We start from the raw sequence: 18,912 nt of genomic DNA on the forward strand, positions 1-18,912 counted from the left end.
TGTTTGATAATGGCTGACATGAAACGCATCAGAAATGGTCACTAGATGGGTATGCATTTCATACGGGTATTACAGTTATGTTGGGGATTTTAATTTTGCAGTGTTCTTTAGTTGCCAACGTATTTAAAAAAGTTTCAACGCAATTGAAAACTGAAAGAAAACTAAAAAAGAACATTCCTGATGCAATTACATTTACAACTTCTAGTGGGTCAATAGTTGAAATTAATCCTTTTCCTTTACCTTTGGCAGGGATGCCTTTAGCTCAACCTGCATCGTAAAACTAAATATGCAAAATGTTTGATACAGCCTATCTTGCAGAGGTGGAACTCAGGACAGCGCCGTCATCTTCTGCGGTGTACAGAGCCATTGTGATCAGTCAGTTGAAGATTGCCCACGGGAGCTATCGCGTCGTTCATGTGTCTTCCCCCCAATTACGCGTCCATCGAAATGAGCAGATCGCGGCATTCATCATTGTCTTGTTCCGTGTAGAAATGTGGACGTTTAGAGCCGTTGCAGCTGCTGTCGATTTAACCAGATATGGCGAAGTTGGTGTTTGGTTTCATTAGCTATGACAAGCTGCACCAACCATGACTGCTTATATGCAATAACCAAAGATACATGAAGTCCCATAGAGAGATTGTAAACACCAGTGTCACAATGTCATGAACTTTATTTTCTCGTTAGTTTTTTTCGAATTTTAAAATTTAAAGCATCCTCAAATAAACAGTTTCGTTAATTTGTAATCTACACTCGGAAGCTACTTTTGCTACATGGGTTTGAGAACAGTTTTCCGTATTAGTTTCTTTCACTATAGGTTTGTGGGTATATAATATCCAAGATAAGATATATGATTGTATATTATGAAATAATTACTTATTCATATACATATGATATTCCACGTGCTTGTTAATGAAATATACTGAAACAATGTTGAAAAGTATATGACACCAGAAGACGGGTTTAATTTATTTTACTAGTGATCAGCCTTGATTTGCTTGTGAACGAGAGTTTCCTCCCTTTGACTAAACGGAAGTAGGTTATGGAAAACATAAATGGCTGATTTCGTGGGCGTGAAGCTAAATGATAACATTTCCACGTCGGAATGCCTCCTAACAAAATCTTGTCTTCGCAGACTTGCTCTATGGACACTTTGTGAATGTGAAATATGTTGCAACATGAAATCGAAGGCATACGTTATGCAGGAATCATTCGCGAATGGTCGTGTTTTCCACGAAAATGACATCAGCTGTTGAGTTCGCGAGCCGTATGGAACTAAAAAGCAGAAGACATGAGTAGAAAACTTTTTGAAAAGCCTTTAGCTATGATGCAAAACATCAGGTAAGTGAAATTAAAACGGAATACATTGAACCTGGCATCTCTGTATAAACGTGTCTATTCCCTATGATAATTACTCCGAAAGAGGGTTATCAATGTTGATGGATTTGCAATGTTTTGATTGTGAATTGATTTAAGAGTCCGTCATATTTGGTCACACGTGTTTACTACATTGTGACATAGATCCTATTGTACGGTAAATAATATATGTCTTGTTTGTGCGTCTCCAAATTTCCTGATCAAGAGACAATGAGATTACGTTAACGCCAGCAATAACTGTTCACTCTTGTTCTAGACCTTTTAAAATAGACATTATAGAATGATTGTTTATGTGCTACAGTACACACTTTTATTGTGTGTTGTGAATAATTCCATGAGTACAGGACCTAAACTCCATATCAACTCATGGCTCTGCTATACTGCTTCGTCCTTGAAATGATTTGGTTAACCAAATGTACATGGTCATTGACTCCTAAAAATACACTTGACCCTCTATTTCTAAGCAGTTTACAGGTACACCTGACTTAATGTTTTGGTAGCCTGACCCATTGTATTCCCAGCTATTGGGTCACTGAACTTCTTGTGTTATGATATTGTTGATGTATTGATCAGCTGAAGACTGTTTGTTACAGACATAAATATGACTAACTGACAGATAAAACAAACTGTCCTTTTTCGGTCCTGGCCATTTACTGTTTATTATATCCTGTGAAATATATGGATGTAACACACAGACTTATAACAAGCTAATGGATTAAGTAATGACACCTTGTTGTCAGTTCACAACCTCAGTAAAACAATAGTAAAACATTGAATTGGCTAACTCCTATGAATAGGGCTGGGATGATACTGTATGTCACGATACGATACATATTGCGATATTTTACCTGCGATACAATGCGTATCACGATGCATACACCTTGAAAGAATGATATGGTATCAAGATTTAAAAGGATTTATTTCAAGATATTTGTGTTTAACAATAACACTATTGTAATAAACAAACAAGTAACTCCATCATACTTGCATATTTTTCTCTAAATAAGTACTGTAACATGTTAAGGATAACACTGTTTCCAAAAAAAAAGTTGTGTATCGTTTTGTATCGATACACCAGTCTACGATAGCTGTATCAAACTTAAATGTATCGCGATGCATTGATGCATCGGTGAATTGTCCCAGCCCTACCTATGAAGTGGATATGTTTTGAATAAGAAAATTCAGTTTTGATAAAATTGTGATGTCAGACATTGAGGTTACGTTTCAAGTCATCCCTTTTGATGATGTTTGAAAGAAAGGTAAATATGGTACTTTACAGATGAAGGGGTGTTGTGTGTATGATCAACCCATGAGTGAAATGATGAGCAGCCTGTTTAATGCCTATGTATCCATGCTCAACAGAAGATGTGCTTGGCATGCATCATCATCTGCTTCTCGTAGATGTCTCCTGTTGATTATAAAGTCTCTGATAATGAAGACACTATGGCCTGGCTGAAATTGTGTGACCTGTGGCCTGAGGTGTAAGGACTATCACATGAGATGTGGCCATGGAAGATTATCTGACATTCTATGATGACATCACCACAGCTGAACGACGTCCCACCTTCCACCCCCTTGTTATGATTTATCTGAGACTGAACCGCCAAACGAATCAGTGAGTGAGTTTAGTTCTGCGCTGCACTCAGCAATATTCCAGCTATATGGCAGCGGTCTGTAAATAATCGAGTCTGGACCAGACAATCCAGTGATCAACAGCATGAGCATCGATTTCTGTGCAACTGGGAACCGATGACATGTGTCAACCAAGCCAGCGAGTCTGACCACCTGATCCTGTTAGTCGCCTCTCACGACAAGCATGGGTTACTGAAGATTCATTCTAACCCGGACCTTCACGGGTCTCCAAGCGAATCAGAACTCATGCCAACTTATACAGCTATTCAGAAAGCCATTTGTTCTCTCTGGTGTATTATGTGAACTATTTGAAAACATTGATGACATTGTGACTACACTCTGCCAGATCTCTTTCTCAACAATTGTTCAAAGCAAAAATCACAAATTATCGGACCGAAAGCTTGTGGCCCTTGTGCCGGTATGTCAGTGACACTGTCAATAATATATTTATATGTATTTACTTATGTTAAGTAATGTTTTAGTTAAATAAGAGCTGTACATATGCAGTGCTCATTACTTTTTTTCAAGTAAACATTATATAGTCACGTGACGCGATGGAAGATGCTGATAGTCAAAATGCTTATAATGAACTGAGGTTATAGTGAACTGAAATGGGTAGTCACTTTGAGTTCATTATGACATAGTTTATTGTAGCTGTGATGACTGCATAGGGGAGTTTCACTTCCGATCAATAATACCATACTTTGGTATCTTATGTATCTGCTTCCAATGCATATACAGCCTGCTCCTTGTTTAGGTTATCTTGTTATCAGTTGTGAAGAGTGTTTATCTCTTAAGTATCTTCAATCAACTTTTTATCGTATGATTAATATATACCAGTCTGTCAACTGATAATATAACATAGTCATTACATCATGAGTATCTCAACTTAACCTTCCGGTCATCCTGACCCAGATGTCATTGGACTTGTCTCTCCAAATTCCAATATTCTCTTAATTGATAATGAGACTTCCATCTTGGCAGTCTGTCTCACAGTTCTTGAACCATATTACTTCCCCTTCTACCCAGCCCTTACTGTTATGCAAAAGCCACAAATGAATCAAGTCTATTGTTTCCTCAGTTTCTTGCTGAACCTAAGAATCCATCTCACTGGGGCTCCTTTTCAATTTGAATAGAACTACATGTATTTGTTTTCTTAGACATTAGATATTTTCACAGACTAAGCCTCAGTCTAATAACATGGCATAACAATAATGAATAACAACTAGGTAGTTTTCTTATTGTAGACATTTTGGTACATTCCAACAATTATAACATTTGTTCTCAAACAGAATGCACTAACCAAACATTTGAATATTTTCTGTCTTCTTTATCATGACAACCATTGACAGCCTAAAGTTGGTGATTGGATATAGGGCTGTATACAAATGGACTTATTATTATTAAAGTTAATGTGATATCTACTAGCACTTAAAACGCCTTATTCAATTAAAATTCAATTAACATATCTATTCGATGTTGAAATGTTGGCTGGTTAGCTAGTTCATTTGGCAGGTTAGCTAGTTCAAGGGTACATGTATGTAAAACATGTTGAAAATGGAATATTTCGGATCGGTGGGGTGCAATAGATTGACATATTATCCACACCCTACAATATCAAATCTGTAGGTATGAGCATTATATGTTCACAAGCGACCAGAGATATTAATTGTTCAGTGATGTGTGATGGCTTCCAGTGATTAGTGGGGCTGTGGGGCTGTTCAGGAATGTTAATTACAGTGTTATGTAACAGTAGCTGGGGCCTGGGAACTGCTGTAATTGACATGATTACATCACTTCCACATCAACAACAGCTGAATGTGTTCTAATTGAAATGGCAACAGTCATAATTAATAAGATTGCATATTTTCAAAGTTAAGAATTAAATCCAAAACTTGGATGGTACCTACTCCCAGAAAGTTATAAAATTTGTACTTTCTTAAGAAAGTGGGTGACACATGGTACATTTGACCTCTTTCTCAAAGGCGTTGTGTATTCAGAGGAATATGTATATGTAATTCAGTGTTCAAAATTATAGGGGTTCATGAAATCTTCACCTCTTATATTTGATTGGGTTGAACATTGATAACTTTCATCTCAGGCTTCATGCTAATATTTTTGACACTGTTATTTTATTGTATATTTTGGTACTAGATTCTTATGCATGCAATTAAAGTTTGGAAGAATCATTAGCTTAAGTTGAAAATGAGAATGAAAATCAGGTGTCCTTGTCACTCCCTGAAATATTTCAAAGTTAAACTTTTGTGTCCCCAGATCCACATACTACAGAAAACTGTCCCTATGACCCCCTTAAATTTTTTATTCTGTTGATATTCATGATAGAATACTTAATTTTATTGCACATTAGCTGTGATTGGATTTGTCTTCCCATGCGTTAAAGAAAATGGGAGTGCACTGGTGATAGCATCCTGTTTGTAGACATCAGGCAATGTCATACAGAAGTGAAGCTCTATCAGTTAAACATCTCCAACTGTGTTCTGAAGGAGATAGCATACCAGTACTGTTTATGATGTAGGGCTATGCTACCGGTAGATTTCACACTGTTCAGAATGAACATGTAGATGATAGCATCCTGTTTGTGGACATAGATTTGGCAACTGACATTCGTACAAGTGGGATGCCCTCTTAGTTGATCAGTTGGTTTAACTCTCCAGTCAACAAAGGATAGTGTTGAATTAGGAGAGGTCCCAAATGTGTTAGTATAGTTAATTCAATGGGTAACCTAGCTCTACATTGAAAACACACTTTGTAATTTTCAATATTTACCAGGACATAATAGGGCACAAACTCTTTAGTCTTAGACAAGATATTGAATGAAGTAGGGTGATTTAATATTAAGTGGTTACTGTGGTATCCCTCTGTATATTGACATTTGTAACAGTTGTAACAGGTGGCTGGCTGTGTACAACCCAATGTTGTTTACAGTGGGAGACCCCCCTGCTTGGGTCAAGCCTTCCAGTCCAGTGATGCTACATTGCTGATTATTTACATTATAGAGTCTTCAAGATATATAAATCGAATAATTTCCAAATTCATGGTAGAAATTCCCTTGATGAAAGGCATGATGATACAAGTCGCCAGGCAGCATGTTGTTCCAGATAGGAGGTATTGAACCATTTAAAGAAAGTCATGAATATTTGCCAAGATAACAATCATACAGTGTGATGGGACATACCGTCACCGGAATCAGTAAAGAAAACTTGCTCTGCTGCTTCACAAGCATACACTTGCATCTTTTGAGGTTGTCTGTTTCTGATTATCAAATGACACAAAAACAGCAGATGGATTAACAATAAGTCATCTACTGTGTAGCCATAAATCTTCCTCTCCCAATTACTGCCAAGATTACAAGCTATCAAGTGGATGGGGAATATGGATGAATTATTAAAGACATCAATAACTGGAGTGATATACATTTTCTGTGTTAGAAATTGTTTATTTCACTAGTTGGCGAATGAGAACTGTTGCTGTGTCGGAATTTACCCGATGGTGGAAGTGGTAGTCTTGAGTAAATGTCACTCAACCTTCCTGAATTATACTTATCTCAGACTTCTGTTATACAAACCCTGATTGTTGTGAAGCTGCTTGGATCATTGTGGCGGGGCCATGATGCATCATGTGTTGTCTGTCATATGGACCCTGAAACAAACATACCAATTACAGCCCATGCAAGTCTAGAATATGTGGGAAGCCAAGATGACTGCAGTTGTCTGTCATACAGACCCTGAAACAAACATACATCTAGAATATGTTGATGACTGCAGCCAATGAAACAAACATACCAATTACAACCCATGCAGTCTAGAATCTGTTGGAAGCCACCCATGCAAGTCTAGAATATGTGGGAAGCCAAGATGACTGCAGTTGTCTGTCATACAGACCCTGAAACAAACAAGTACAGCTCATGCAAGTAGAATATGTGGGAAGCCAAGATGACTGCAGTTGTCTGCCATATGGACCCTGAAACAAACATACCCAATACAGCCCATGCAAGTCTAGAATATGTGGGAAGCCAAGATGACTGCAGTTGTCTGTCATACAGACCCTGAAACAAACATACCCAATACAGCCCATGCAAGTCTAGAATATGTGGGAAGCCAAGATGACTGCAGTTGTCTGTCATACAGACCCTGAAACAAACATACCCAATACAGCTCATGCAAGTCTAGAATATGTGGGAAGCCAAGATGACTGCAGTTGTCTGTCATACAGACCCTTAAACAAACATACCAATTACAACCCATGCAAGTCTAGATTACCCCAGTTTCAGAAAATGAAGAGAGTTTTTGTGCTCCTTTTTATTAAATTTAATGAAGATAATTTAGGAACTGTTTCTCAGTAAAATATGTTCTTTTCAGAGACTAGCTGTTAGTCTACACCATGTGATAGGTACAAACTTGTACTTTTATATTTTGCAGACAGACTGGTTTATGACCTGGTACCCATTTCCAGTCTAGTTCTGCAATTGTAATTTATCACACCTTGTGTGAAACTGTTATCTTACTTCCTTGTAATAAGGTTTAAACTGTGTAAGTTTCTGGACAAAACTCCAGTCAAACATATTGTGTTTTGAATTATTGACTGAATCAGAGAATACAATATGGTCATGCAGCTTATGATTAGGGCTCTGATACCTGTGGACAACCTGGACACATAGTTTGTTCACTGACAGTAACAATAAGGTTCCATCATCACCATGGTTACGCTACAAACTACTAATGTCACACTTCTGTCTGAGCATACAAGTACGGGTATGGGGGCAGTAGGTAGCCTAGTTGTTAACATGGTTAAAGAAATCACTCATCACGCCAAAGACCCCGGGTTTGATTCCCCACATGGGTACAATGTGAGAGGCCCATTTCTGGTGTTCCCCGCCGTGATATTGGTGGAATATTGCTTAAAGCGGTATAAAACCTTACTCACTCACTCAGTGCTAGGTGTGATCAAGCTTCTTGAGTGAATGTATAATCAGGTTTATTATACCTGTATCTGTATAGTTTTGCCCAGTCCTCAGTGCTAGGTAGGGTTGAGAAATAGATGGTCATGTACCTGGGTAGTATCACTCAGTATTCCTTTACCACAATATTTCCCCCCTCCGCCCAGCCCTTTCAGTGATGCTCAAGCCCTACATGAAGCAAGTCTAGATTTTCTGAATGTCCCAGAATGTCACATGGGCTTCAGTTTAAAAGGAATTGTTTGTATCTATCAAAATTGTATATATCCATACACTAAGCATCATTTTAGTACCTGGGTAGTAAATTAAGACTCTTCCTAGCCCCAGAATACAATATCCTTTTGATCAACGTGTCATCACCAAAGATTATATCCAATATATAGTGAACCCAAATATATTTGAGCTGATTGCTTGACTATTGTGACATCCTTTGTCTGAACATTCTTTGTATGACTGGAGACATAGTCTATGTTATATGTTATAGCTTGTTTTGTGCCTGTATTTCACCTTACAGAAGATACTCATTTGTTACCCAAATAATCAATATGCATGATGCTATGTAGAGTAAAGCTCTCCAAGAACATTTGGTTCACATCCAAGGCACTGTTCCACAAAGAGATCTTAGCACCATGTCGATCGTAATTTCCATTCTTTATCACTGACTTGCGAAAGTTGAAGTGCTGAGATGGCTTTGAGGAACAGAGCCCACATCTCCAGGGATTCATATTTAGAAGGAAGTCCCACAATGACCTTGGGGATTGTGTATTGTCATGACCTGATGGTTATGTGTTGCTCATCAAATCAATCACTGGATTGTCAGGTCCAGATGTTACTATAGACAGGTCCCACAGTGACCTTGGGGATTGTGTATTGTCATGACCTGATGGTTATATGTTGCTCATCACATCCATCACTGGATTGTCAGGTCCAGATGTTATTATAGACAGATCCCACAGTGACCTTGGGGATTGTGTATTGTCATGATCTGCTAGTTATATGTTGTTCATCACATCAATCACTGGATTGTCAGGTCCAGATGTTATTATAGACAGGCCCCACAGTGACCTTGGGGATTGTGTATTGTCATGATCTGCTAGTTATATGTTGTTCATCACATCAATCACTGGATTGTCAGGTCCAGATGTTATTATAGACATGTCACATAACTAGAGTGTTTCTGGCTGTGGCTATGAACAACCAATAAGAAATGAGGTGTTCACTCCCTAAAGCTACTTGTACAATGACTATACTGTCTCTACTTTATTGCTGACTTTAAGTCATAGTCTTGAGATTACTTTTTAGACAAATTATATGTACAAGCTGTGAGTAGAATAAACACACTGACAATGAACTAATGGATAAGACGATTAGTTGTCTGGGTATCGGCCACAAGTGGTATATTTAAGTCGAAATGCGTATAACGAATTATATGTACTGTTGTAACAAACAAAAATTACTTTCCCCTTCGAGTTTGTTATGATCTTATTTTTCTGTGGAAGGACATGAGTAGTCAAGACATTCAGGCTTTCAGAAAGATTTCCAGTTCAGTGACATTAGCAAATTCAATTTCCATTGTTCATTTTGTGAAATTGATATGTAACAATTGACTTGTAGACTGTTGTCAATGGCGATCACACAATAAAGCATTGTACCGGACTGTTGAGTGTTGGTGTGTGTGTGGGCATGGTTATGTGAGCGATCAGCCGCACATGTAATAGCTTCCTTGACACATTTGTCGGTGTGTAACAAGTGACAGCATCACAAGTTTATACCTGACCATGCAATACATAACAAATCAACACATGCATCAACATGTGTCAGTCTTTCACTATTGTGTCTCTACTATTAGCATTACCACTTATGAAACGAAATGTGAAACTTGATTCTTAATTGAATTGTAGATAGCAACAATCTCTTGTTAGCTGGACGGCATGAAATATTAAAAAAAATTCATGCAGAAACTTGGCAGATTAAAATTAATATTATATGAACCAACTACAAATATCATCTTTGACGCATTACATATGTAATTTCTTGCTTGACTCAACCCGTGAAGGTCCGGGTTAGAATATTGATCTTCAGTAACCCATGCTTGTCGTAAGAGGTGACTAACAGGATCGGGTGGTCAAGCTCGCACTACGAGTCACAGACTTGGTTGACACATGTCATCGGTTCCCAATTGTGCAGATCAATGCTCATGCTGTTGATCACTGGATTGTCTGGTCCAGATTCGATTATTTACAGACCAGAGCCATATAGCTGGAATATTGCTGAGTGCAGTGTAAACTAGACTCACTTACTCATTTCTTACTTGACTCTTTCTACAAACTGCAGATGCACAGGGTGAGTGAGGCATCAGATGCATATGTAATCTCTTCTTGGACACACTGCACCTTTTTAAGATAGATAAAAGCATCAGCTCCAATTGATGTTTCAGTTTCTGAAAGAGAATTCACCCTATGCTGTAGGTGTTTAACATTACATGATTAGCACTGTGGAAGGGAATAATAGAATAATCAGTGCTGTCTACATGATCTCTGTGGCCATCACTGCAGCTCATCTCAAATGTAACAATAGACGGAAAATCATGTTCCATTATTGTCATTGCCTAGCGGGTCATGTTTGGAAACTGTAAGAAAATTCCTCTTATATATATATATATCTTGTTTTAGTGTGGAATACACAAGGACAAGGAAATGCCATTTTCCTGATTGAATGAATCACGAATGTAGTTCACAGTACATTGTATCGAGTTACATTTTTAACTGCTGAACTTTTGGATTTGCCGGGAGTGACCAGAATTATATTCCTGTTTCACCAGGACATATAGGTGTTGCAGATAATTGGCAGACAAAATAATTCAATTTGTTTTTTAAGACATCTAATTCCTTGTTAATTCAGAAGGCTTTTTGTTGATGTAAACATCTTTTATTTTGGGGGTTTTAGGGAGTTTGCATTTATTTTTACTGTTGGCAGTACTTGGTACATGGTGTATTGTTGACATGTTTGTAGTAGGAATTTCTGGAGGTTTTAAACTAATTTGTCCTTTTTACAGGATTACAGGATTGGGTTGAGGTTTGTAGGGATGAGACTTTCCCAGCAGTCGCAGTCCTAGTTGTAGTATTTCCTTATGATATCTACTTTGTGTGATGTTACCAACATCGTGATAAGTTAATAACAATGCATTTTAAATGTTCCACCGAGGAAGTAATATGAATATGCTGCAAAATTTGGAAGAGCAGAACATGTCCGGAAATCAAATTCCTGCCAGTAGAATTTGTGTACTTTTGAAGAACAAACACTAGAATGCTGGTAGTTCCAACACTACTTAGTAGTCTGGAGTCCCCCAGTGGATTAGTAGTGTTTGCTGAAGCTGCATATATCTAGCTACTATGTCGGCCAAGTTCAGGTTGGGAGAGACTTGAAGTTAATTGACCACCACCTAAGGCTGTTAGGTAATTGCATGTATGTGGCTGTATTTTGAAAATGGGCCATTATTCAAGGCGGTACTGATTCTATGCAGATTTAATGGTGAGGGCGGTGTGCTATGTACATATCAAACACAACATATATAGGGGATTGCTTTGACCTGGTTATTCATGACCCTGTCTCATACACTGGCTGTTGATGAAATGGTTTGGGGGACTGTTAGACTAACGCTTAGTCTCTGAATATATATAATTTTGATAGTAACAAATAAACCCATTTAAATTGAAAAGGAGCCCCAGTGAGTTGGGAGATTCTGGGGAAATCTAGACTTGCTGCATTTAGGGCTTTACTATTACAGGGAAGGCTAGGCAGTAGGGACAATAATGTGGTTCAGGGACTATGAGACAGACTAGGGGACTTAGGCTCCCTCAGCAACCTCAGGGGTGGTCTGGAGAACTGAAAAGTGGAACATCAGCCACATTAAGCCATTATTTACTGATTCTGCTGTGTTCAGATTATATTTGGCAAAGTTAAGGTTAAAATAATTTTGAATATTCCCTCCTTTGTTGGCATACTCTGATGATTATGTTAACAAATAGATGACAAATTGTCTATGAATTAATTTTAAGACATATTTTCACTAAAACAATAAATTGCCAATTAACCTGTACACTGATAGATGCGGTTGTGAAAAACATTTATTCTATTTGGGTCAAGGTAGTGGTCAGAAGCAATTAGTTGTGACTGTATCGGTAGCTGGATCTGAATATTTCCCAGCTTGATCAGCTCCAAGTGCAACAGATGGTGTAGAAAGACCAGAAAAACCAGTACTGTAATTTATCATATAGATGAACTTCCTCCAGCAGTGGCAACAGCTGTTTCATAATTTACAGATTTTGAAGGGTATTATCATGATAAATCTAATGATGCTTTATAATCGACAATGCTCATTTTCACACTTCATTTGTTGCATGTGTCAGATTGTGACACTCAACAAGGGGGATAACTCTTCCCATGTCTTCTTGTAGCCTGTTACTTTCTGTTTGTAAACATACCATTGTGTTCCCTAATTGATTCTGTAGAAAATATTGCAATATGTTCTGACATTGATTCCATATTATAAAAGGCCAGTGCAGTGTAAGATATTATGTTTGTGGTGTACCATACACCATCTTACATTTTTGCAAGTGAGTGTTGCTGGTGAGAAGAATAGTTCAATATGTATAGATGTGGGACAGAATGTGGGACAGACTGTGTTTTCATAGCAGGCCACTGACGAGATTGGATGGTCAGATTTGCTGACTCGGTTATTTTATGGCATCTTATCCCAAATGTGTAGAACAATGCTCATTACATCAACCACTGGATTGTCTGGATTGGATTATTTACAAACCACTATCATAATGCAGCGTGTGGCATTAAAAAACAAACAAAGGAAGGTCTGATATCTTGTGAATCACTGTGAGAGAGTGAGCGAGTATGGTTTTATGCCGCTTTTAGCAATATTCCAGCAATATCACGGCGGGGGACACCAGAAATGGGCTTCGCACATTGTACCCATGTGGGTAATTGAACCCGGGTCTTTGGCCTGACGAGTGAACACTTAGACCACTAGGCTACCCCACCGCACCGTGAATCCCTGTATCACAGTATGTAGTGTTCAGCTGGTGATAATGTCATGGAAACATATTCAGGGATTCCGCTGACTGTATATTATACCAAAGGTCCTCTATCATTGTATTGTATGCTATTAGCTTCAAATCACACCTAACGGTGAGAGTTTTGTAATGAAAGCCATTACATTTTTTAGAGCTTTAGCAGCAATATGCTTATAAATCAGTCAAACAGGAAATATGTTCCCCTTGTGTTTTGCTGGTTATAAATGTTTAAACATTGCTGTCTCCGTTTGAAAAATGGCGCATTGCATTCGAAACATGAAATGTGTCAGGCCACATGAGCCAGTTCATTACAGTTGCAAAGGCTGTTTTCCAATATTTTATAATTACAGTTAAGAAAAAGCAAGAATATATTATCATTTTCTCACTTTCCTTAGGATTTGCACTACATCATATGATGGTTTCCTGGATGTATTGGCATCACATCGTATGACCTGTTTCCTCAGTATTTTTACATCACATCGTATGACCTGTTTCCTCAGTATTTTTACATCACATCGTATGACCTGTTTCCTCAGTATTTTTACATCACATCGTATGACCTGTTTCCTCAGTATTTTTACATCACATCGTATGACCTGTTTCCTCAGTATTTTTCAATATATTTATCACATCGTATGACCTGTTTCCTCAGTATTTTTACATCACATCGTATGAACCTGTTTCCTCAGTATTTTTACATCACATCGTATGACCTGTTTCCTCAGTATTTTTACATCACAACGTATGATGTGTTTCCTCAGTATTTTTACATCACATCGTATGACCTGTTTCTTCAGTATTTTTACATCACATCGTATGACCTGTTTCCTCAGTATTTTTACATCACATCGTATGACCTGTTTCTTCAGTATTTTTACATCACATCGTATGACCTGTTTCCTCAGTATTTTTACATCACATCGTATAACCTGTTTCCTCAGTATTTTTACATCACATCGCATGATGTGTTTCCTGGATGTATTGGCATCACCTCATCTTCATTATCTGTATGTTATGTATAGATGGATTATTTGTGGCAGTCGGGGCGGTGGGGTAGCCTAGTGGTTAAATCGTTGGCTCGTCAGGCCGAAGACCCGGGTTCGAATCCCCGCATGGGTACAATGTTTGAAGCCCATTTCTGGTGTCCCCCACCGTGATGTTGCTGGAATATTGCTAAAAGCGGCGTAAAACCAAACTCAGTCAGTCAGTATTTGTGGCAGTCCAGTCTGGTGAAGCTGTGTATGATTGCCATGTTTGGATTGTCTGTCTCAGACCCTGAATTAAAATTCATAAAACAGTGTGGATGACTGTTACAGTGAATTATCATAACCATTATCTTCTTGTTTGAATAATTCTATTGTTTCAGGCTTTTGTTTGAGTTTCTGATATTCATTGAATGAAATCTGAATATGTGTTACAGAATTGCATTATTTTACAACACAGGTACAAATTCCCTGATGCAAAGAAATAGGTAAACATGAATAAAGTTTGCTGTATAAAGAGCAAGACACTGTGAAGTGAACTGATTTGATTAGCTGTCATGCTAACATAGCCAGTCTATACAGTGTGAAGTGAAGTGATTTAATTACGCTTTACAGTAAGGGACACTGTAAAGAGAAGATCGATACTAATGCTGTTGATCACTGGATTGTCTGATCCAGACGCGATTATTTACAGAGCGCCGCCATATAGCTGGAATATTGCTGAGTGCAGCGTTAAACAACAACCAAACCAAAACCAAAACTGTAAAGAGAAATGATTCTATTATACATTTAGTGATAGTAGCGATAATAGGCTTAGACTCTTAAACTACGTAAGTAAATGGGGGATGTTTTTCTTCAGTATCCTGGTTTGTCACAGCAGTAAGAGGTCATTTTCATTAAAAACATTCGGGGCAGTGGGGTAGCTTAGTGGTTAAAGCGTTCGCTCGTCACGCTGAAGACCCGGGTTCAATTCCCCACGTGGGTACAATGTGTGAAGCCCATTTCTGGTGTCCCCCGCCGTGATATAGCTGGAATGTTGTTAAAAGCGGCGTAAAACTGAACTCACTCACCCATTAAAAACATTCAAAAGGTAAACAAAAAATAATGTGTTTGTGATCAGCTGTCGGTCAGTGTTATGTCATTGTTAAAAATCTTTTTAGTTATTTACGATCAGACCTGTGTTTTTCTTGCATCATTAACAAACATTCCTTAATGTTTCTAAAGGAAAAAAATGAATCTATGATAAAAACACGCAAAAAATGAAAAAATGTAGTAATGAACAGGGAGGTTAGTCAATATTGATACACTAATGGACCTCTGCTGAAGAACCGAGTCGCTTTGAATGTCAGTGTCAGTGAATTATGTTAACCATCCATCGGGTATCGGATGAGATTTGTAATTGATACACAAACAAACAGCAGTTACTTAGCGTTGTATTAAATGACAGTAAGCCATTATTGCATCTCTCCACATAATGTGTGCTGGGAGTTCGTACATTATGCTTCTCAGTGGGAAGTAAGGTTTTTACTACCTTGATTACCTATATTAGTTTACTGTACATATTGCACTATAGATCTGTACTCATTTACCTACTTAGGCTATTGCCAGTTTAATATTAACAGATTGATATTGATTTGGGCGTTTTTGTTCAGAAATTGTTTTTAAGTGCTTTGTTTGATTTTCCCATGTTACAGTAGTAACATAGATTACTGGGCCCGATCCACAAAGCATTCGTAAAGTTACGACCAGTCGTAACTCTATACCTTATCAAAGACTTACGAATGGCATTGTTAAGTGCTGCGAACGAACATTTTGTGGATCGGCCCCGGCACTGTAAAACCTGGGCATCAGTGTAGACTAGAACAATCAGCCAAACACCAACATGACAGACACACCCAGCCACACAAACACACCCACTGCCACTGCCACTGCCACATACCCACACCCACGCCCCACAGACCCAGACAGACACACTGCCACGTACCCAAACCCACACACCCCTCAGATAGACACTGCCACTGCACTGCCCACACTGCCACCACACCACATACCCACACCCACATCCACACACCCAGACAGACACACTGCCACTGCCACTGCCACATACCCACACCCACATCCACACACCCAGACAGACACACTACCACTGCCACATACCCACACCCACATCCACACACCCAGACAGACACACTGCCACTGCCACATACCCACACCCACATCCACACACCCAGATAGACACACTGCCACTTACCCAAACCCACACCCCCAGATAGACACACTGCCACTGCCACATACCCACACCAACACACCCAGACAGACACACTGCCACTGCCACATACCCACACCAACACACCCAGATAGACACACTGCCACTGCCACATACCCACACCAACACACCCAGACAGACACACTGCCACTGCCACATACCCACACCAACACACCCAGATAGACACACTGCCACTGCCACACACCCACACACACACACCAGATAGACACACTGTCACTGCCACACACCCACACCCACACACCCAGATAGACACACTGCCGCTGCCACACACCCCCACACACACACACAGATAGACAAACTGCCACTGTCACACACCCACACCCACACACCCAGATAGACAAACTGCCACTGCCACACACCCACACCCGCACACCCAGATAGACACACTGCCACTGCCACACACCCACACCAACACACCCAGATAGACACACTGCCACTGCCACACACCCACACCAACACACCCAGATAGACAAACTGCCACTGCCACACACCCACACACACACCAGCCAGATAGACAAACTGCCACTGCCACACACACACCCAGATAGACACCCAGATAGACACACTGCCACTGCCACATACCCACACCAACACACCCAGACAGACACACTGCCACTGCCACATACCCACACCCGCACACTCAAACAGACACACTGCCACTGCCACTGCCACACACCCACACTTACACAGACAGACACACTGCCACTGCCACATACCCACACCCAGATAGACACACTGCCACTGCCACATACCCACACGAACACACCCAGATGGACAAACTACCACTGCCACATACCCACACCCACACACCCAGATAGACAAACTGCCACTGCCACATACCCACAACCACACACCCAGATGGACAAACTGCCACTGCCACATACCCACACCCACACACCCAGATAGACACACTGCCACTGCCACATACCCACACCAACACACCCAGATGGACAAACTGCCACTGCCACATACCCACACCAACACACCCAGATGGACAAACTGCCACTGCCACATACCCACACCCAGATGGACAAACTGCCACTGCCACACACCCACACCTGCACACCCAGATAGACCCACTGCCACTGCCACATACCCACACCAACACACCCAGACACACTGCCACTGCCACATACCCACACCAACACACCCAGACACACTGCCACTGCCACATACCCACACCAACACACCCAGACACACTGCCACTGCCACTGCCACTGCCACATACACCTACCCACACATATCCAGACTGAGACGCCCACCCACACCAACACACCCACCCATCCACTGTTTATTACACATATCCACACCCAAACCCCCAGACCAACACCCGGCCACCATACACACCCACATGCCAACCACACAAGCAACCACACATGCTAGCAGATCTGCAAACATGCATTCATACATGTATGCTGACATACAGTACTCTGGAATATAGTGTGAAACTCCTCTCTCCTCATTTTCCTCCTCTGATGGCACTTTGTGTAGTGCCTTGACCTTGTCAGTTTCTCATCAGCTTCCTGCAGTGAATTATCTGTCCACAGTGGAAGGATGTGGCCATGATATACGCCACTTATACTCATATTAGTTCCGAGTTCATGCTGTGTGTAACACGGATACACTAAGACCTAGCAGGTTATTGAAGAATTTATAGGTGCATATAGTTAATTATGTATACATGGTATCATTCTACCAAATACTTGCATGTTTTACTAAATGAACAATGTGAAAGACAACATTGGGTAGTAGAGTTATATTTCTCCCGTAGTCATTGGTCAATTTGTTTTGGATTCCAGATCATTCTTGTGAACTCATGCATCCTTCTATTTGATTTGGATTCCAGATCACTCTACTGAAGCTATGCATCCTTCTATTTGATTTGGATTCCAGATCACTCTATTGAAGCCATGCATCCTTCTATTTGATTTGGATTCCAGATCACTCTATTGAAGCCATGCATCCTTCTATTTGATTTGGATTCCAGATCACTCTACTGAAGCTGTGCATCCTTCTATTTGATTTGGATTCCAGATCACTCTACTGAAGCTGTGCATCCTTCTATTTGATTTGGATTCCAGATCACTCTACTGAAGCTATGCATCCTTCTATTTGATTTGGATTCCAGATCACTCTACTGAAGCTGTGCATCCTTCTATTTGATTTGGATTCCAGATCACTCTACTGAAGCAGTGCATCCTTCTATTTGATTTGGATTCCAGATCACTCTATTGAAGCCATGCATCCTTCTATTTGATTTGGATTCCAGATCACTCTATTGAAGCCATGCATCCTTCTATTTGATTTGGATTCCAGATCACTCTATTGAAGCTGTGCATCCTTCTATTTGATTTGGATTCCAGATCACTCTATTGAAGCCATGCATCCTTCTATTTGATTTGGATTCCAGATCACTCTACTGAAGCTGTGCATCCTTCTATTTGATTTGGATTCCAGATCACTCTACTGAAGCTATGCATCCTTCTATTTGATTTGGATTCCAGATCACTCTACTGAAGCTATGCATCTTTCTATATGATTTGGATTCCAGATCACTCTACTGAAGCTATGCAT

General features: G+C 39.8%; 1 protein-coding gene and 1 long non-coding RNA gene across 3 annotated transcripts in view; one reads left to right on the forward strand and one right to left on the reverse strand.

Annotated features, from left to right (window-relative positions):
* The window catches only part of LOC124272180, a 69,403-nt gene that overhangs the window by 5,121 nt on the left and 45,370 nt on the right, over positions 1–18,912 (reverse strand). For both annotated transcript variants that reach the window (XR_006897277.1, XR_006897278.1), the window contains exon 2: positions 6,593–6,666. This is a non-coding gene — a long non-coding RNA (uncharacterized LOC124272180). The remainder of the gene's footprint in view (positions 1–6,592; positions 6,667–18,912) is intronic.
* LOC124272176 (oxidation resistance protein 1-like) overlaps positions 1,043–18,912 on the forward strand; it is a 127,980-nt gene continuing 110,110 nt past the window's right edge. The window contains exon 1 of the mRNA XM_046707316.1: positions 1,043–1,338. Coding sequence (XP_046563272.1) covers positions 1,289–1,338 — 50 coding nt within the window. The 5' untranslated portion in view covers positions 1,043–1,288. The remainder of the gene's footprint in view (positions 1,339–18,912) is intronic.

Source organism: Haliotis rubra, unplaced genomic scaffold (assembly GCF_003918875.1).
Source record: "Haliotis rubra isolate DU_JTF1 unplaced genomic scaffold, ASM391887v1 Scf167, whole genome shotgun sequence".
NCBI classification, from domain to species: Eukaryota; Metazoa; Mollusca; class Gastropoda; order Lepetellida; family Haliotidae; genus Haliotis; species Haliotis rubra.